At 50.0% G+C, this 20,753-nt stretch overlaps 1 protein-coding gene across 4 annotated transcripts in view; it reads right to left on the bottom strand.

The window, feature by feature from the left end:
* The window catches only part of gphnb (gephyrin b), a 59,975-nt gene that overhangs the window by 17,402 nt on the left and 21,820 nt on the right, over positions 1 to 20,753 (bottom strand). For 3 of the 4 annotated variants that reach the window (XM_048985606.1, XM_048985607.1, XM_048985608.1), the window contains exons 3-8: positions 12,562 to 12,619; positions 12,364 to 12,456; positions 11,163 to 11,257; positions 10,997 to 11,063; positions 9,405 to 9,677; positions 7,682 to 7,816 (exon numbers count right to left, since the gene is read on the bottom strand). In XM_048985606.1, coding sequence (XP_048841563.1) covers positions 7,682 to 7,816; positions 9,405 to 9,677; positions 10,997 to 11,063; positions 11,163 to 11,257; positions 12,364 to 12,456; positions 12,562 to 12,619 — 721 coding nt within the window. Of the gene's footprint in view, positions 1 to 2,612; positions 2,654 to 7,677; positions 7,817 to 9,404; positions 9,678 to 10,996; positions 11,064 to 11,162; positions 11,258 to 12,363; positions 12,457 to 12,561; positions 12,620 to 20,753 lie in introns of all 4 variants that reach the window. The other variant, XM_048985609.1, reaches the window with a different exon arrangement.

Genomic DNA, 20,753 nt, shown 5'->3' with positions numbered 1-20,753 from the left:
ATTAACAGAGTTCAAATGTGTCTTGGGTCAATATGAAGCTTACTTTGAAAGCTTAGACCCAAAGTTTCCTGCTTGCTTTTCACCTTCTATGCTAGTTTTTATCCGAGGTGATTTTTATCCAGCATTCAGATGATGAATTTCACCCATTTATAAAACTGGGTGCTTTAACACGCAGGCCAGGAAGATTACATGTCTGCCCTATGTGTTTTATACCAAGTGTGTGTGTTAATATTTTTAATCCAAATGCCATATAAGTTGCCAGACTGAGGGAAATGATTATTGATAAAACCGGGAGGTTCCTCTGTAACCTTTTTAGAGGCTGACATCTGAAACTGATGAGGTAATGAGGCACAGCAAAGATTTGCGGAGTTTACATGTATTCACACCGAAAATTCTTGGTACGGCTCTTTTGATTCAGTACACATATGTGACATATGCTACACCATAATAATGGATATTTATTTTGTTATGCTTTGATTTTTTGAGACAATATTTGTGTTGCACAGTTCGAATATGAAGCAGAAAGCTGCCGATGTGAATACAGTACAGATCAGGTGCAGCTAATTTTCTAAATGTGCACCTTAATGGATATTTATTTTATTTTTATTTACTTGAGAGACTATTTATTTTGATTTACGTTTAAGTAAATTTTGTAGGTTGCATATTGACGGAGACTTTCCGTACTTTGTCAGTAAACCGCTGTATAATAAAGAAAAAACGAACCAACTTATGTTTTGTTTCGTTTACTTCCACTGCACTGAAAATGTACAAACCGTGAGCTTTAAACCGAGGTAAGTACCGAACCCTGATTGTTCTGTACCGTTACACTCCTAGTGGACATTAAATACGGGTCTCTGTGCGGTATGGGAACAGATGCTGTCACCAGGACTGAAATGGCGGACAGAATCAATCAGCCAATCAGTCCATCCATCCATTCATCTACCTGTTTATACTGGCTAAATTCCTGTCCTGGGCAGTGCAGGCAAAGAGATGCCAGTCCACTGCATGACACACACACACACACACACACACGTTTGTATTCACATTTATGTGGGAACCATACATTTATTTCTATTGGACAAACCCTAATCCCAACAATAACATCCCTAACCCCTACCCAGCCCTAACCTTAACCCCCACACACCCCTAACCTTAACCCCCACCCAGTCCTAACCTTAACCATAAGTAACCAAATAAAATACAAGTCTTTTGTCATTTTCGTTTTTTTTTTTTATTGAGTTTCCCCTTTAGGGACCAAAAAAATGTGCCCACAGGTTCTTATCACATTGTGGATTCACACAATGTAATATAAACAAAACCACACACACACACGCACGCAACACAGGGAGAACATGCACAATCCCAGAAAAAAACTCTTCTGCTGAATATACGAATAGTGTTAGTGAAGCAGCACACTGCTATCAAGGTGGGAGAAACGCTGGCATCAGTGCTGATATCAGGTGAAAACACATGTCATCCAACAGCAAAGGCTGCGCGTGCTGATCACACCAAAGCCAGCACTGTGCACTATGCCAACTGTCCATATGCATTCGCTTATGCTGAAGTAGGGGTTCCCTACGACTCCGCCATAAAGACGGCAAGCAGAGGGAGGAGCAAGAGGAGGTAAGAAAGAGCCCCAGGAATTTATGAACACAAAATGGACTATTTTTTTGGAATTTACCCAGAAACAACAAATGCTGTTTTCTGATTGGCTGATAGGTGGCCATTAACTCTGTGTAACTTGGGACAGCTATGAACTCCGCGGGAAACTCCACTCCGCATGCCTGCGCATCGTGCTATAATTCTATGTAAGAGGACACCCTGGTGGGCGCTATCCCTTACGCCTCACTATGAGAAATACAAGTCATGAACTGGTTGGAATGTGTGTCTCATGGTAATTGTGTGACTTGAGTGCATTGTTCTTCTCGCTGAAGTAAAGCCAAAACCACATCGCCCATGAATCCTGAAATTACACGCCTGCAACGTGTCTGAAGGTCAACCGTGTCTCCTGATATCAGGCAATGGGACGCAATTATGACACCGTGACCTTTCACCTCGAACCAAGCAGCTCATTTTCAAATAATCATCCATCCATCCATCCATCCATCCATCCTACTATCTTCCAACCAATCCTGGTCAGGGTCAAAGGGGACCTGAAGCCCACCACAGGCAGCACAGGGCAGAAGGTTGAAGGACACCATGGATGGAATGCCAATCCACTGCAGAGCACATACACAATTACAGCCTATGGGCAATTTAGCGATCGCCTTTAGTGTTTGCATGTTTGTGGGCAGAGGGAAGAAACCCATGTGACACGTGGAGAGCATGCAAACTGCACACACACATAGACAGGGCGCACCAGAGGATGGATTAAAAACCTCAACCTAGGGAATGTGGGACAACAGTCCCACTGATTAGCAAATGGCTCATTCAAAATCACCACCAGTGGCAGTAAGCGTTTCTCGTAGCTAACAGTACACAAATGAATGCCATGTAGGACATGGAGAGCTGATGTATTAGTAGGCCGACTGTGGGGCATGAGCGAGAAATGAGCGGTGACCATGGTGATGTGGAGACAGGACGAGGGTTTGGTAAAACGCATGCTATAATACCTCGGAAACACTACAGGAGGATGAGCAGGAGGGGAGCCGGCCTGGGTGCCATGAGAGAAGGGGGAGAAGAGAGAAGCGTTACAAGGACTGTTAACAAACAGAGACGGCGCCCCCTGCTGGTTGGAGGACCAATGTCTCTCTCAAAATGGCCACACAAGGCTTAGCAGAGGCAAAGCTCTTCTGACTGGTTAATACGTCTCAACTTCCCCCATCTCTCACTGCAGCTGTTCTCAGTTCCAGGAGCAATTCTGCTGCTGCACTAAAAAGCAGGGTCAACACCTTCAAGAAAACTCTATTACCATTAACACTGACCCCTACTGGTGGAGATGGTATATGAAGGGTTTGCAATCGGGCAAATACACAGACCCACACTTGGCCGTGGTACTGTCATAATCGCGCTACAGCATCCTGTTTGGTACGAAAGGCCGCCTGTCTCCAAACCCTACGCAGAACATTTTCGCTTTGAGGATGCACTGCACCTGCAGGCAGGATGCGCTGAAGAGGGTGTCTAACATTTTTCTAAGACTGCTGCATCCCAATCAGAGTGTTTACAGCATGAGGCTTTGGTCTCACAGGGCTCACTTCCTCTCGGACGGATGCGCTCCTCCACCACACTGCTTTGGTTCATTCCGCACCCCTGGCGGGCCGTAAATCAGTCCCCCTGCCCTACGTTTTGCTGCTGTTTATGTTTCGGCGTGTGCTTGTCAGCAGAGATCATTGCAGGCCCCCACAAACCCCCCCCCCCAGTCCTCCGGCCCACATAGCGGTTTTAACCTTTTAAAACATGAGGTTTAAAGGTTCTGTGCTCGTCGACCAAAAAGGACATGAAGCCTCGATGACAGAGCAGTCAAAGGTCAGTCAGAATGACGTTCATTGTCATGGCAACCACACAGATCCAGGCTTCCCGTGGGGACAACCCCTAACCCTGGTCTCCCTGACAGACCCTGCTTGGCCTTCCGAGGTACACGCACCAGCAGCGATCAGTGACACGCGCAAGCTCACCCTGAGGTTGCCAGAGCCTGCCTATCTGCTGATCGCTCTGTGACAGATCCCACAGCAGCAGCTCTGGGTGACAGAAGGAGCAACACCGGCCTGTCCGGCTGTGATCAACGCCCATAAAGCACAAAGAACCCTGGGAAAAACCTGGCCATGCTCTGGAGCTGGCAGACGGCCACCCGCCTGAGGACGTCCAGCACAGACCAACACATTTTTACAGGTCACTACATTCAGAGTCTCAAATGCATTTGAGGGCGGCAAGATTACAGCGTCTCACTTGTCCTGTCTGAAGCCGTCATTATCACCCCTGCCTCAGTGAGGTTCCATTTCTGGTTACCAAAGTGTATGAAGTCAGAAGCCCATCAGGCAGCAGATATGAAAATCAACAACCTACTGGTGTCATGAGCATCCATTAATGTCACATGCACTGCCTTCATATTAAATAGGCCCAGCCATGAATAATGAATGTAGCAATGCGCATTAATATTAGACAAATATTTACAAAAGGACCAACTTCAACTATTCAATAATAAGAGTCTAACTGCTCTTTTATTCCAGACAATTTAAAAAAAATAAATCACATACCATCCACAAATGTCTTTACATTCGAAAGTATAAGTGTAGAAATGGTCAAGAATTTGAAAAAAGCCAACATAATTATTTTTTTTATGCAGGATTCTGACAGACCTACAGTAGGACGCTGCTCATGCTGTTCAGTGACACAACACTGCAGCCACACAACTGCTGCCCATCTGCTTTGCATTCTGGGAAGATCTCGCTTTCTTTCTGCTAATTTTGCCACAGGGGAGACTTGCTTTTAGCGGTTTCAGTTAGCATACAGGGTACAGCCAAGACACACTGTTTGCATGCTGGGGAATCAGCCCTGTTTGGAGCGACGCTCAGTGTCACACAGTTCCCATAATCCCTCCTCCCGCGCCATCGCAACTGCTCATGGCAGCAATACGTCTCTCCCAAATCCTCCCGGGGGGTCCACCTTGACCTACTAAGCTCCTCAGCGCAGTCGCTGGCCCAGCAGGAGCCTTCCCACGTTTCGCTCACATCTTCACACCACGGGACGGTGTACTGGGACATCTCAGAACTGCTCCTGCTGATTCTGCTACACGTAGTTCACAGCATCTCCATAATCAGCCGATTTTAAAGGGATCGCATGACAATCCACCCCACGAGAGGCTGACATAGCTTTACTCAAACTAGGACTCTACCATTGTGGCCCAGAGATGCGTGAATGCAATTCACGATCTGGTTCATCATCCATGTTTGTGTGTGCATGTGTCTGACAAATCACAGACCAGGTCAAAGGGCAACGTCATCACTTCCTTTAAAATTATTTATGCTGGAGGTGCCTTCACTCCTCTCCTGTATGTGCCCCCCCATCTCTGGCCATCCAGGGTTGGGGGGGGGAATCTATAGCCCAGAGTGGATTGCCTTTTCCTGAGGCTTGAGTTCATCACAACCACAACCTCCACCGTAACCCACCCTCCCCACCCCCAAAACGATACCCCCCACCCTGCAGAACCACTGCAGCACTGTGACATACACATGGTTACGACTGGCTTACCATGCTGGACAGCAACATGCACACGGGGGGAGAGGTATCAGGAGGAGAGGGGGAAGGAAAATAAAAGGGGGAGGAACACTGATGGTTTGGGAGGAGCCCCAGAGAGCAAAGAGAGAGTCTTGTGCTGATTGGGCCGACGCTTCCCTCAGAGCGGATTGGCTGAGCTGCGTCTCCAGGGCTGCAGACATGCAACGGGAGGTGGGCTGGACCGGACCGAAACCCCGCCTCATTTATAGGTCATGCCCAATTCACACACTCAAGCCTGACCAGCCGCTTGCCTTCCCACAATCCAGCACGTGAAGGTAAAACAGCGTTTCCATCAGAGATGCATTCTGGGAGTGCTGCACACTCTGCAGCTGCAGAGCCTGCAGACACTCCTGCGAGCCCAACACCGACAAGGTGTGGGGGGGTCTGACCCTACGGCGGCCTTTGCCTTCGTTTTTATTCGCAGATGAAGCCGTAACAGCGGCGACAGTGTGGGGTGTCCTTGCAGGCTTCAGAAACCATGGTGAGGCACCAGAGAAAGATGCCCCCCCCCCTTCCACTCCACTCTCTTCTCAGTTAAGCCATAAATCCTCACGCTTCTAGAACCCCTCCCCTTAGAAGTGGAGCACAGTCGCACGTCTGCTGAAATGCGCCACTGTCGGGATGCAAGGACGGCTCTCGCCTGCCCCAACCATCACGTGGGGGGTCAGTAACGCACTCAGGGAGGGGCCACCGTCATACACCGCAGGAGCTGAGCACACTCCCTAGGCCACCAGACACATTGTGGGGGGGTTTCACAGCAGGGAGATCTGTATGTCGTACGTGATCTTGGAGCATTGCATTATGGGATAGCGCATGGGAACGCCAGTAATGGGACGTGTCAGTGACCCAGCATGGGGGGGGGGGGGTCTCGCCAAAGCCCCCACCTCCTGGTTCATTAGCATAAACCTGGTGTTATATAACCGAACTGGATGCTGATTGGTGAGGAAGGGGAGCACGAATGTGCATGGATGTGCGTGCGTGTGTGTGCATGTAAGTATATCCTAATCAGACAGGGGGAGACTAACAGCTTCAGGCAGGGCTGAGGTACACGCCTCCATCCCCATGACTGGCAGAATAATGTGCAAAGCCCCTGACTCCAAATACTCCCAGTACACAGGCGGACTCTACGCTCTGATCCTCAGCTGTACGTTACGTTGGACAAAGGCATCTGCAAAATAAATAAACGCCATATAAGAGAACCTACCATCACCCAAAATTTGGCGAGGGAGAGCGATAGCCCAGTTCAGGGACCTGCAGAGTCACACAAGCTCTTAAAGAGCCGTCTGCACTTTGATAAAAGCCCTCAAAAATAACCGCTCTGTACCCAGACCGTTACATGGCCTCAGACAGCCCTGTTCACTGCCAATTCCCCATCAGCACTCTCCCGAAGAGCCGGCGCTCACGGCCTGGCCCAGGGGAGACAGGGCTCCGCACAGGGGCCTCCCACTGTAGACTGATGGGTAGTTTGGGTGAAGTGGAAGAGGACGACCGTCCATCGACAGGCAGACAGGCTTCCTAAAGGCACAGGTCTGGCCAAGAGACCATAAAAGAAACACCCATCTGCTTCCCATTGTCATCAGCGGTGCTCAAAGACAGATATAACAGGCAGAGTCTGCAGCTCATGCCTGCCCAACGAGGCGCCCATCTGCTCCCCAAACGTGAGGCCAGGGGTGACTGTGACAGAGGGGTAAACAGGGGGGGGATGCAGGCCTGTCAGACAGTTCCTGCTCCTCCACACTTCTGTATCAGGTAAGAATGGAAATGCCATTGACGTGAGACCGCGACGGACACTCGCCGTAGGGGGCATGGCCACGTATGTATGCTTCCAGGTCATGTGACGGCTGCACGGGCTCCCATGCGGCAGAGCGGCGCTCTGCTATGTCTCTCGCCTCTGGGGTTCTACTGCTAAAAAGGAACTTGACCCCAAGCTTCAGGTACCTCCTCCTTAATCTGCCACCATGCTTAAAGTGCAATGGTGCAATTCATGGGTCCATCGAGAGGACAACAGTGGATTCGAGCCCCGAGCATGGGAAGTCCTGCTTGCCATGGCCTTTGGGTCCTGGATTTAAAGGACACGGGGAAGAGAAAGCCGTCCTGAATGAGAAACCGGCTGGCGGTCAGTCCTGATGACGAGGACCCAACGACATCAGTGCCAAAAGACCGGGATGCGATTGGTTCCCGGATCGGAGACCACATATGTGGCCATGCCCCCTCTGGGCCAGCCCAAGGGCTCACTGTCATGGACAGGATGATGCATCAAAGAGGGGAGGGGCGATGGGGGTCGCGGTAAGGACCACTTCACGTCCTGCCCTGCTGCTCGAGGGCCCAGAATGAGGACCTGTTACACTGGCTGAAAGCCTCCCCGAGCAAGGGGAAGAGCCATGGAACTGGGAGGGGGAGAGGCAAGGGTGGGGAGGGGAGTACGGAAAGGTGGGGGGAGCAGGTGGGTAGTCGCGGGGGTACTTACTTTAGGCGTGGGGCAGGAGGCAGTGGAGAGGCGAGAGGTGGCCTGAGCACGGGGTGATTCGGAGGGGGTGGTGCTGAGAGATGCTGTGTCCCGCGGAAGCACCTGGACACCCCGTGAAATGATGGAGTCCGGAATCTGTCCCATAGGGTGGGGGGGGGGGGGAGAGTGATCAGTCAGGTAAATTGCCAGTGGTCAGAGGACGGTAAAAGTTACCAAAATCGTGAGACACACAAAGCAGTGATGTTTCCGGAAACACGGCTTCTCATCCCGTGATGAATGAGAGGGAAATGACAGCAGGTGACAGACGGTAAGGAAATTACGAAGCGAGAGAAGGAGGGGGGGAGGCTCAGCGGAAGAGAGAGGTGGAGAGAGGGAGAGGGGGAGGCTCAGCGGAGGAGAGAGGTGGAGAGAGGGAGAAGGGCGTGACAGGATATGAGCAATGAGAAGGGGGTGGGCGGGCTGTGAGGGTGTGGCTGACAGACAGTGCTGATTGGCTGACTGATCCCCCCTACATAGTCTTTTCCTTAAAATGACCATTGTTTTTTTGCCGTTTTTTTTTAAATCTCCTCCAGACAGTGGTCCAGTGTTTGTTGCAGGTTACAGGAGGGTGGGGTCTGGGGGGGTGAGATCCTGCAGAGTCCCGGCAGACGGGCACCACAGTCACCAGTGACCACTGCCAAGTGGGGCCAGAGGGACTGTCACACCCGGATGGGCGGCCAGCAGCGCCTCAGCCATGAGGGAAGGGGGCACTGGGGGCGCCAGGGAGGGGGGAACACAAGGATACTCTCTATGAGGTACCAGGAGGGCAGGAAAAGGGCAGGTGAGCCCTGTGCTGGGGGGGTCTGAGGGTCTTACCAGCAGCTCTCCAGCACTGCGAGTGTGATCATGGAGGGTGAGGCCATGGATGGACAGTGCACACCTTCTGACATGACAACAGGGAGTTAGGGAACTGCCACACTGATAGAGGACACAGCACACATCATTTGGGACATGAGGGAGCATGGTCACTAACAGTCACTGATAGTCAGTACCTGTCACTCAAAGCCAGGATCAATCAATCAATCAATCAATCAATCAATCAATCAATCAATCAATCAATCAATCAGTAACAGCCAGTATCAATCAATCAATCAATCAGTAACAGCCAGTATCAATCAATCAATCAATCAATCAGTAACAGCCAGTAACACAAACGATCACTAACAGTCAGTCAATCAACCAGTAACGTTCACTAACAGTCAATAACGGTCACACAGTCAGTAATTGTCAGTAACAGTCATTCATGCAGCAATGGGCAATAACGGACACTTAATCATTAATGGTCACTGTGGGTCAATAACGGTTACTGACAGTCACTCAGTCAATAACAATAACTATCAGTAACACTTATTAAGGGTCACTCAATCAGCAACAGTAATGGTCAGTCAGGTATGGTCAGTTACAGTCATCGACGGTCAGCTGTAGTTACAAGCAGTCCCACAGTCACTCGGAGTCATTCGTCACTGCTCATAGTAACCAGTGATTGCCCACTTCCTAACCATGCTCCTGCAGACAGGTGAGGAGATGTTACGATGAACATGGAGAGGTTGCGTTCATACTCGGGCACTACAGTGACCACATGGTTCAGACTCAAACAAACTGCCATATACATGCTTTTGGACACAATTCCTTCACATCATACAGTGTGACACTGGTGTCCCTGTCCCTACTCCATCACTGTTACCTTGGCAGCGATGGCAGCGGCGGTGATGTGTGAGGAGGAGCTGTCTTCGGTGGAGGCCACGCCGCTGTCCTTCTTGTCCTCGTCCTCCTCCTCGCACTGGACGCCCTTGTCCTCAGTCTGCTTGTGTGGCCCAGAGGCGGGCAGTGGGGACAGGGGTGGAGGTGGCGAAGGCAGGTCCTCCAGCTCATCCTGAACCTCCTTCACCTTGACCACGGCGTCCCGCAGAAGGTCAATAGCATGGGGCAGTGCAGGCAGGATAAATTGGAAACATTCCTGGGGGGGGGCGTGGGGGAGGAGGACAGAGGGGGAGGTATAAGGCAACAAATCACACGGACTGGCTCACACACCCTTCAGAGCCACAGTCCCCGAGCAGCACACTGAGCCCTGATTGGCTAAAAGTCTCGTCCATCACTCCCTCAGAACCTTGACTGGCTACTTAAAAGCATGTCTGAACCTGCCCCCTTCCTGTGTCCATGATGACAGCTTCTGCACGCTCAGCACTGATTCCTCAGAGAGTGTGGAGGACACACTGCCCCCTGGTGACAGCGTCAGACCCTGCTAGCATGGTGAGGCTGAGGGGCGAGGTCCAGGCATGCCACCTGCCTCCCTGTCACCGTGGGGGGGGGGGGGGGGGGGCAGTCCTTCGCTCCCCAGCTCCTGGTGACGCCAGGTCAGGGCCTGTTCCTCAAGTGTCGCAGGAAACCAGTGCTACTTTCGCAGAATCCAGTTACAATTTATTCCAGCACTGTTTACTGAATTGTACCATAGATCACGTTCAGAAACATTAGGCATTAAAATTTCACACTATGCTTCCAAATGTGTGTGTTTGTATTTATGTTTGAGCACAAAATCACAACATGATACTGAGGTCTGAACTACATGCTTCCCGGGGGAAGAACAGCGATACTCTCCTAAACAGGGAAAAAATAACACTAAACCAGGGATCCTGGGCTCCCATTTAGTACGAGAATCATAGTAATATCTGTTCCCAGTCACAGCGGGCCTGGCCTCCTGTTAAACTGAAGAGAGGAGATCCAGCCAGAACATTTTAATTGGCGTCTGTGTGCTCCATAAGGCACAGCACGGGCCCCTTCCTGATAAACAGATTGTCCCTCCCGCTCCCCCTGTGGACGCGACGGGAGGGGCGAGGCCCTAATCACGCTAACCGCCACAGCACGCCGCACTCCCGCCCGCCAGTCCTCTCCCCAGATCCTGCTAGCTCTGCTCGAGGCTCGGACTCTCGAATTAACGGAGAGGCCTCGAAAGGCGGACTCATTTTCGGCCCTCGTCCCAGAGTCGATGGGAGTTGGGTGGCCTGCCGATTCCTCCCAATTAAGGAGGCACAGGGAGGAGGCGCAGGAAGGAGGTGTGGGGAGGACTCGCTGCAGCATGTGGCTACATTTTCATAACGCTAGCCTTTATGTGCAGTTAAGGCTCCTTCAGAGCAGAGGTCTGATGGCTGGGAGGGAACCAGCCTGCTTAGCGGGGTAGGAGGTTCAGATGTGGGGGAAGTTCTCTCTCACACACACACACACACACACAGCCATGTACACAAAGACACACAGGAACTAACACACACTCTGTCCTCTTACCTGCGAGCCCTTCTTACTGCCAGGCAGGTTGATGATGAGGGTCTTCCCCCTGATCCCGCACACAGGCCTGCACGAGCAGAGGGGCAGGCCCTCAGTCAGACAGCCCTCAGACCGACCCCCGCCCGCCCCCTTGGAGGGGGTGCCCCGTGGCGCGGGCCCCTCTTACCTGGAGAGCATGCCCAGCGGCGTGACGTTGAGGGATCCCATAAGCATGGCCAGGGCCATCCCAGGTGCCTCCCGCTCAATCACCTCCTTAGTGGCCTGTGGGCAGATAGGGGGAGGGGGCCAACTCAAGGGTTTCAGAATAAAAGTGTATAAACCCGTGACCTCCCCCCCCCCCCCCCCCATAACTGTGAGGCAATACGAGGACCATGGGATCACTGGATGGATAACCGAGCAAAACGAAACGACTCATTTTCAATGGAAAGAAATTACTGAGGTGCCAGAACTGCTACCCCTAAGATGGGACCATGAACAGCTGTCTTGTTCATGGTGGGGAAGAACAGCGCCACCTAGTGGCTAAACTAAGAGATCCAGAACATCAGTACTTTGGGATGTTCTTCAAAGAAGCAGACGGCCTGAGCTGAACGCACCCCAATCCCCACCTGGGCCCCTGGGAACTCTGAGACTTCCTTGGAGATCACATGCTCACTCAGGCGCTGCATATCTACCAAATCACAAGCCACGGCGGGGCGCACTGTGGCCTCCTCCTGTTACCGGGCTGCCTGTGCATCTCTACGGGAGCCAACTGCAACGCCAATGAACAGCTTAATGAAGGAAAAACAGCCAATTAAGGGACTGTTAGCTGAGAAATGAATGAAAGAAAAGAAATAAAAAAGCACCATTGTACTTTGATAATTATATCAAATATCCTTTAACCAAAAAGCATGTGCTATTTGCAGTCAGACACGTTTACATCACAGCACGCTATCTGCCGCGACAGCAGGAACACTCTCTGTAAGGGTATCACGCTTTTCCTGAGCACCAGCGTGGGGAGTGATCCAGCCCCCCGCCGGGCGCTGACACAGAACCGGGGCACGGAGCAGAGGCTGGCTGGAGACCCGCTCCGGCCTTGGCCCATTATTTCCCCCAGGCCCGTAAACTTAATTACGCTGCATAGCAATCAGTGGCTGCGTTGCGAGACTGCGCTGAGCGACGCGCGTGTCAGCTGGTGAGGAGTTTGACCTCACCGACTGGCTCCGCTGGGACGATGGGACAAGGATTCTCAGACCTGGAGCCAGAACTGCGGCTGAGACGCCGGTAGAGGAGGCTGAAGTGCTGAAGTCTGCCACAGCTCGCTATTTGGTAGCAAAGTTTGATACATAAGACTCTACAAGGGCGTCGGCTGGCGGCTTGTTTGTTTTTACCTCTGGGGTGACGTCACGTGGAGCGAAGCCAGTGCCCCCGGTGGTCAGGATGAGGTTCAGCTCCTTCTCATCACACCAGTCCATGAGTGTCTCCTAGAAAACCAAGAAATGTGTGTGTGTGTGTGTGTGGAGGGGTTGAGGGGTGAATCATGAACCCCAGCCCCCCCAGGAAACAGAGAGGGAAGGGAGACCTCTTACCTTGATCTCGTCGATCTCATCTGGCACTATTTTGTAGGCAGAAACTGTGCCCCCCAGCCTGAAATGAAGGAATGACAGGAGCTGAGAAGCACATCTATTCAGCAGTGAGAATGAACAGTCATCTTCCTCCTTAGCACCGGCCCTGAGGAATGAATCACTCTAAGTTAGAGACTCGTTGCTTCCTCAGCACAGAGGACACCCGGGTGCTGGTGTGGGACACTCTACATCTCCATTGAGAGTGCGTTACCATGGCGTAGGGACAACGTCCAGATATCCAAATATATACACACAACATGTAGGCCCACATCTCAGACCATCTGTCATAATACTGTCATTGCTTTGGTCTACAGCAGAGGTTCTCAATCTTTTTTGATCCAGTTTATACCCTGCCAGCACAGACATGACCCTATGTCAATAAAGGTTTAAATAAATGCTATGATCAAGCACGCAGTGCACTCTGCAATTCATGCCAATTAAATCACAAATCTGATTGGATGTGCCAGTGAATTTTAAATTAAGCATCTGTGGTTTATCTTCTTGGATTGGTTGAGTGTTCACTAGCTGTGACAGACCCAATATAGGGTCATCCTAGGACTGGGGCTGGGGCATCCGATCATGGATCAGCATGGATCATTTCCAGATCTGCCTCGCAGCCCTTTCAGAACTTGGGTCGCGACCCATGGGTTGAGAACCGAATGTTTCTGTTATGGTCCCACAAACCCAGAAATGCTTTGATTTTCATCATCCTGTCATCCACGGCCATTATCTACCACAACATTTTTATTGTAATATTATAAAACACAGTGCATGTATACCAGGCTGCCGCTAGAGCTCTACACTAATTAGTTTAAATAGTGTACATTCATTAAAATCGGACTATCCTTGGTGAAGACAGCCTCTTTTCATAAATATGATGGCTGTCATACACGTCATACTCAAGAGAAGCTGAATGATGGGCGAGCAAATCACCATTAGGGAAACCAAGCATGTGTATTGTCGCCCCCTGGTGACACACTTATCTGTGACTAAGAGAAAAGAAACCAGCAAAGTCACCATTAAACTCTGATAACCAACCTGTCGTTTCCCTGAACCAAAAACTTAGCAACATTTTCTCCCCCACAACTGCGCTACATGCATGAAACGCAAGGTATTGACACAAAACACGACATTGCTACAAGCTGACAGAACAGACTTGGCATTTCCCCCTAGAATGAAATCACGCTGTCTGCGGGATGTAATACTGTCTAAATAAAACAAGACAGCTGGAAAGGGTCCATGCTTATATTTCTACAGGAAAATATTAGCGTTTGCACATTGCAGTGTATGGCTACATGAATGAACGGTACATTTATATAGCACTTTTCAAGACTTCACAGAACCAAAGGGGAGCCACTTCAACCACCACCACTGTAAAGCCCCCACCTGGATGATGCAACTGCAGCCATTCTGCACCAGTACACTCACCACGCAGTGGCTATGGTGGTTAAGGGAATTCACCAGTCAGATTTAGGGGATGATTAGGAGGCCAGTCTTGAAGGGGTCACAGTGGGCAATTTAGCCATGGAATCAGGGTGCCACTCTTCCTCTTTTAAAGGATACCCTGGGATCTTTTATGATCTCACACAGTCAGGACCAGTTTTACACCTCATCTAAAGGACGGCACCATTTTTACAGCACAGTGTCCCCATCACTGCACTGGGGCACTGGGACCCACACAGACCACAGGATGGGCTAACCTGGTGGCCAGTGTCCCCATCACTGCACTGAGGCACTGGGACCCACACAGACCACAGGAGGGGCTAACCTGGTGGCCAGTGTCCCAGCACTGCACTGGGACCCACACAGACCACAGGAGGGGCTAACCTGGTGGCCAGTGTCCCAGCACTGCACTGGGGTACTGGGACCCACACAGACCACAGGAGGGGCTAACCTGGTGGCCAGTGTCCCCATCACTGCACTGGGGCACTGGGACCCACACAGACTACAGGAGGGGCTAACCTGGTGGCCAGTGTCCCCATCACTGCACTGGGGCACTGGGACCCACACAGACTACAGGAGGGGCTAACCTGTTGGCCAGTGTCCCCATCACTGCACTGGGGCACTGGGACCCACACAGACTACAGGAGGGGCTAACCTGGTGGCCAGTGTCCCCATCACTGCACTGGGGCACTGGGACCCACACAGACCACAGGAGGGGCTAACCTGGTGGCCACACCAACACCACTTCCAGCAGCAACCCAGCTTTCCTAGTTGATCTCCCATCCAAGTACTGACCAGGCCCAAACCTGCTCACCGTCAGCTGGATTACCTAGGCTAAACTGCAGGTGATATGGCTGCAGACATGCATTGAGGTAGCAGTTAAGAATCAGGAGCGCATCTCCATCCTGCCAACCCCAACCTCGAAGAGGGCCGGAGCAGTTCCATCACTCATTGCTATCACAAGATAACTACCCCCGTTCCCATTAAATGTCCTTGGGTAATTTATAATGAATAATCCTTGGTCCGGTTTACACAAATATCTCTAACTATTACAAGACAACCCATATTGATGTTATTTTTCTTTTCTCAGAGCTATCGTTACACTTACAGCGCAGATAATGCCAATATTAAATATTAATAAGTCACAAAATGCCAGCTCTGAGCAGATCTGTCACATTTGGATGTATACATTTCATTTATTATTTACTTAGCAGGCATAATTATCCTCTCGGAAAAGTGGGGACAACATCTTTGCTGCAAGCTTGGAGCCTGCAGTCCAAGCTAGGAGGGGTTAGGAAGTCGGAGTTATTTGAGGGTTTGCATTCTGAGTGCCTGGGATTCAGCAGTGTGACAGTGACATCAGCTCAACAACCACACACTGACACAGGGATCGGGGCCCTTTGAATTTCAAAGGAAACAAAGAATTGGTTTCTAACTGGAAAAGCTGCGATCTTTCAGCTAAATTCATTTAAATCCCCGACTCACGCTCAGTTCCTGCGTGTATCTGATTTAGTGATTAAGGCTCGTGTCCCCATTCAAGGTCCAGGAAATGATGTTTGGATTTGGGATCGACACGGGAGAAAATCTGATATGCAAACAGTACGTGTACGAGAGCCAACAGGCGGATTTGTGCAACTGTCTCCTCTCCCAGCAGTAAGAGTTACTATGCTGAATTATGGAGAGATTCTGCTGAAATTAAATGAAAGAGATGAAGGGAAAACACCTTAACTGGGTCGGCCAGATCTGTTACAAAAAACGCTTTGATTACCTCGCGCTTAAAGCTCTCTGTAAACCTGCGATAAGAGGAACAAGTTTATGTGTTTCAGTCTCTGCATCCATACATGGGTGTGTGTGCGTGAGTGTGTGTGCGTGTGCGTGTTATGAATGGCTGTTTAAGCATCTGCACATATGTGCATCTGTGTGTGTGACAGCAACCGTGCGAGGATCTCCACGGCTCAGCAGCTGCTTCCTCGTGCCGCTGCGCCCCAGTCCTGGGACGCTTCCCAATAAGGAGTTCTATCCGCTCAGATTACTCAATCCATTATTCACCGCATTTACGCAGCAATTTTCATCCTTTCTCAGAGCACCCCGCAGCATGGCGGCCTGGTGGTCTACGGGAGCCAAGTCCCGCTAGGTGACATGCGGTGTCCCCCCCCCCACCCAAACTTGACCACATATTTCTCCACCACAGAACCACGCCATCCCCGCGCACTCAAGCACAGAAAAGCAATCAATTCACTAATAATCCAGCTGAAGATGCGACCAAACGGGAAAAGCTGTCGTACACCTGAGCCAGGATTTCGCTTTAGCTAAATATCTCACATTATAAACAGTCGTAAGATGTAAAAATGTACAAACATTGCAAGGCTCTTTGGGAAAAGAGGCATCTGCCAAAAAGCAACAACAGAATAAACATAAATCTTCCGAAAACAAAGAAGCAGGGATACTGAAAGGCCTGAGAAATGCGTCACTGGTCTGCAATCTGGCGGTGATCTGGTGCGGCTCGCATGTTAACCGTCGTGGTCTGTCTCACTGAATACTAAAAGCAAAGAAGGAGGCGTTCCCCTCGGACTAGTTACGTGGGGGGCTTTGGGGGGGGGGAGGGCTGACTGGGCTATGTGATCATTGCCCGGCTGTCCGATAGCAGTACCCCGCCCTCCGTGGCCCTTGCTTTCAGCTGTGACAGGAGGCTCTGTCCCCCCACACCCCGGACAAACTCCCAGCCGGCTCCCGCCACCTGCTCACATCAGCATCTGAAGCCTGCTGCTTACACCTTCTTGCATCAGTTCTCCCTCCCCGCTATTAGCCGTCACGTTCGATTAGAGGCGAGCTCTCGGCCAACTCCGGCGGGCAGATGAAGGTCGGCCCAGGGAAATAAATTTGGAGGGAGAAAGAGGTCCCGAGTGGATTACAGCTTGCGATTGTCGGGGAAACGCCACTCGAACGTCCCCGAACAATTAAGTCGGACCTGCCTCTGAAATGAGACGCATTCCGCCTCCTTCCCGTCCCTCTGTAAAGTCTGCAGTTTCTAGGTCAGCATCTAGGTCCGCGCATCGCGGACATCGGCGCTTTGCAGCCGGGAGCGAGGTTGCCGCAGATGCGTCAATGTCCCACTAGTCCCACAGGTCCTGAGATATCGTCTCTGTGTTTTAAAGACGCCTATTTTTTCCTCGCCTGCTGTGGCACACGCCTCATATCAGTTCAGACAAATACTCAGTAAGGGGCTGTGATCTGAAGCCATAAAAACATCGAGGTACTCCCCAGTGCATCTGTGACGCAAAATGGAGAACTGATCAGATCTTACCTGTCATCCTTTCTTTATGACCACATTTCAGCTTGAAGAGAGGCTTAATTTCATTGTGCATTTCCTATAAATTATTCCATATCTTAATTAAACAAGTTATGATACAATAAATGTGTGACATCCATTAAAACTTAAAATGAGATCAAATAGAAAGCTAAAATAAAAACCAGACGAGATGATTTGCGGGAAAACAGACCACTGGGCTTAGCTGCACGCCATTTAGTACCAGACCGGACCTCCCGGGAGGCTGCCAGCTAATAAAAGCACCTAACCCAATTATTTAAATGAGTAAGATGTAAAATTGGGATGCAGTGGCATTTAGGTATCTGCGGAGAAAGGCATCCAAACAGGCGCCAAGAACACGGCCCGGACTGCTGAGCTGTGACCCAGCCTCCACTCAGCCCAAGCCAGAGAGTTTTGCTAAAGAGACAAATTTAATAATGAAAGAGAACCCATCTGCTCTCAGTGTCAGAAACAAGGTCCTCTACCCCTCGATTAATTATCCCCTCGAACCAGTAGACCCTGACAGCATCCACCTGTGAAACCAGGGTCTGCCACTGCAAGAAGCACTGGAGTGTTCAAATTCCCCCTCTCTCAGTGTCCGCGGGCTTTCACTGGCGAGCACCCCTCCCCCACTGCACTGTGATCTTTCTCAAGCATGGGTCGCCCCCCCCCTCCCCCCTTCCCCGGTCCCAAGAGCGTAAACACCCCACCCCCTATCGAATTGCATAGACCGTTCACAAGATAAGGGGATGTTGCAATGGTGAGGATCCAAGGCCTCTGTGATGTCACTGCCACTCAATTCTGACTTCCATCCACATATAACTGACATGGCAATCGAGCAGTTTGGGGGTCGAAATCCACCATCACAAGGATCCTGCAGAGATGCCCAGGGTCTGGATGGCACTGCGGAATGCTCTGAAGGCTGCGGAATGGTCATACAACCAATCATACGAAAGAGGTGGTTTTCCCGATCGTTTTCCCAGCCGATAATTGAGGTGCCGAGATCTAGTGTCACCGTCCACAAACCTTGTGCTAGAAAGGCAGAATGGCCCCATGACAGAGGGATGCATAAAAAAATACATGATAAAATGTAGGTCACTGACGGTGCCCCTCAAAATGCTGTGGTTATAATAAGACCACAACAGAAATCAGGGGTGTGTCATAAACATGTCTCATCTCATTGGCCAATCCTTTTACAATGCAGCGTTTATAGCAGTTACTCAGAAAAAGGCCCTCGCAGCAGGACCAGAGAGACGTACAGGACACGGGGGTAAAGACGCCCACTGGGCCGATTCATTGGAGGAAAGCAAGCGGTGTGTCATCGCCGTGATTTATACGGCACTATTTTAATCACCTGCAATTCGTAAAATTGACAAAGAGTGTTACAAACGAAGTCACTCGAGGACGGAGAGCAGGGAGAGAAGCCTTAAAATCCCCAGAGAACATTTACTCACCCAGAAAGAGACTGTCAGGCTGCCCTGTCCTGTGATCCCTTCATGCTCTCCTCCCAAAGTGAGATATGGAGCTATTTTGGTTTTAAACAGAATGAAAAGAGTGATCATGCAAACCTACCGGCCCCGGTATGCAAACGCTGCTATATGGGGGCAGCACGTCTCTCACTGACCCCGAATTATATAAGGGGTTTGAAGATGGTCAGGTGTGTATGATAGGATACTGATGCAATTTAGCGGTTATTATGTTTTGTGTCTCTGTTTATAGTCATGTTTAGCCTACATGCGAGTTCATTAATATCCCTTCAGGGATGAAAAGTAGGGTAAGCTAATTGGCGGACAAAACAAACACACAAATAAACCAAGTTCTGTATTATCAATGAGATTTTGTCACAGCTGAGGTCAAATTAATATCAGAATCTGTGTATTGAATGGATTTTATTTAATCTATGCATATTTAACTGTTAAAGCTTTCAGTTCTTAACAATGTGCATCGCTTACTCGTTGTATGCAACTGGAAAGACATACATTGATTTGTAATATTGGTTAGCCGCTTTAGAGTATTATAATAATATTTTGGGTATGCATAATATATAACCGTTATTTAGAACTGCACCGCCAATCACGGGATGCCTGCGGCCCAGACACCACTGACAGACGTCTGCACAACTACTGGCGTTCATCCTATTGGACCATCCTACTGTTAGGTACTGCGCATGTGCCCAATGAAATCACGTCCTTTTTCTTGAAGAACCACCTGTCGATCAATCCTACCTTTCACAGGAGTTACACCCGCATCTTGCGTAACTCATGCAATTTGTGCATTGTTTGACGTTCATACATATTAACCCTGGTCATACAATCTGATAAGGTATCAGATGCTACCAAGATGCACTTCGTTAGTTAAGGGGAGGGATAAGGTGATGGAGCAGAGGCTTCCCTGCAGCTCCACCCACTAACCAGCCTGGGAGGGATAAGGGGTTGAACATGCATGGGTTGGAGGTTCTTGAGCTGAATGAAAGGAGAATCTCCATGAAGCCTGCAGACCACCAAGACAAGCTGAAGATGGCAGGTCTGCTGGTACTGACCTCTGCCAGTTTGAGCTCGACAATGTAAATCAATGCGGTGTTCAAATTGTAGAGGTACAAATCGGAGAGACCAAAGTGGAAGAGACTACAGAGGAAGCCTGTGACACAGCAGTTGCCGTGGAAATCATGGACGTGGCAGTGGAAGTTGACAGTGAATTCCAGCTGAATGCTGTCAATTTGGACATTGCTGAAACCAAAGTGAACAGATGATGGGGAAGAACTCAGCATGAACGATCTAGAAGCAGATGTGAAGGTGTCCGTATCAAACGGACGTGTGATGAAGGTGGCCCCGCAAGCAACTCCAAAGAACTGGAAGAAGAGGAAAGGAAACAGCGGCAATATTAGACCCCCACTGCCAACCACGAGAGCCTGGGGGTGAATATCCTTATCAGCGTATTTGAATTTGTAACATTTTACTGGATACAAAAAATGTTTTAAGTCATTGGGAGATTAGCCTCATTGAACCATTTAAATACATATTTACAGCATCTCTAAAATACATTAAATTGTCAACATGTTTTCTACTTTACATCCATTTTCTTACCCATTATGCAACATGAGGGGAATCTCTCCATACATACACCAGGGGCAATTTAGGGACACTTGTGGTTGACCGGGGCAACTTTAGAAGGGCAGAAATTTGGTGAACTGACTTGTAAAGATGGTACTCTACACTTGTGCCAAGTTAAAAGTCACTGGTCTTTTCTGTATGATCAGCCATTCTGTTGCCAGTGTTTTTTCCTGGAGATTGCACAGCCATTTGTATAATTATGCACCTTGCCAGCAATGAGAGAGACTTAATTAGTGAATTCCTGTAAATAATATGGATGTCCGCATACCTTTGGCCATATAGTGCTTGCCTGTTTT

Source organism: Brienomyrus brachyistius, chromosome 19 (genome assembly GCF_023856365.1).
Source record: "Brienomyrus brachyistius isolate T26 chromosome 19, BBRACH_0.4, whole genome shotgun sequence".
In the NCBI taxonomy this organism is placed as follows: Eukaryota; Metazoa; Chordata; class Actinopteri; order Osteoglossiformes; family Mormyridae; genus Brienomyrus; species Brienomyrus brachyistius.
The sequence above is the reverse complement of the archived record's forward strand: the minus strand, read 5'-3'. Positions and strand labels throughout refer to the sequence as shown.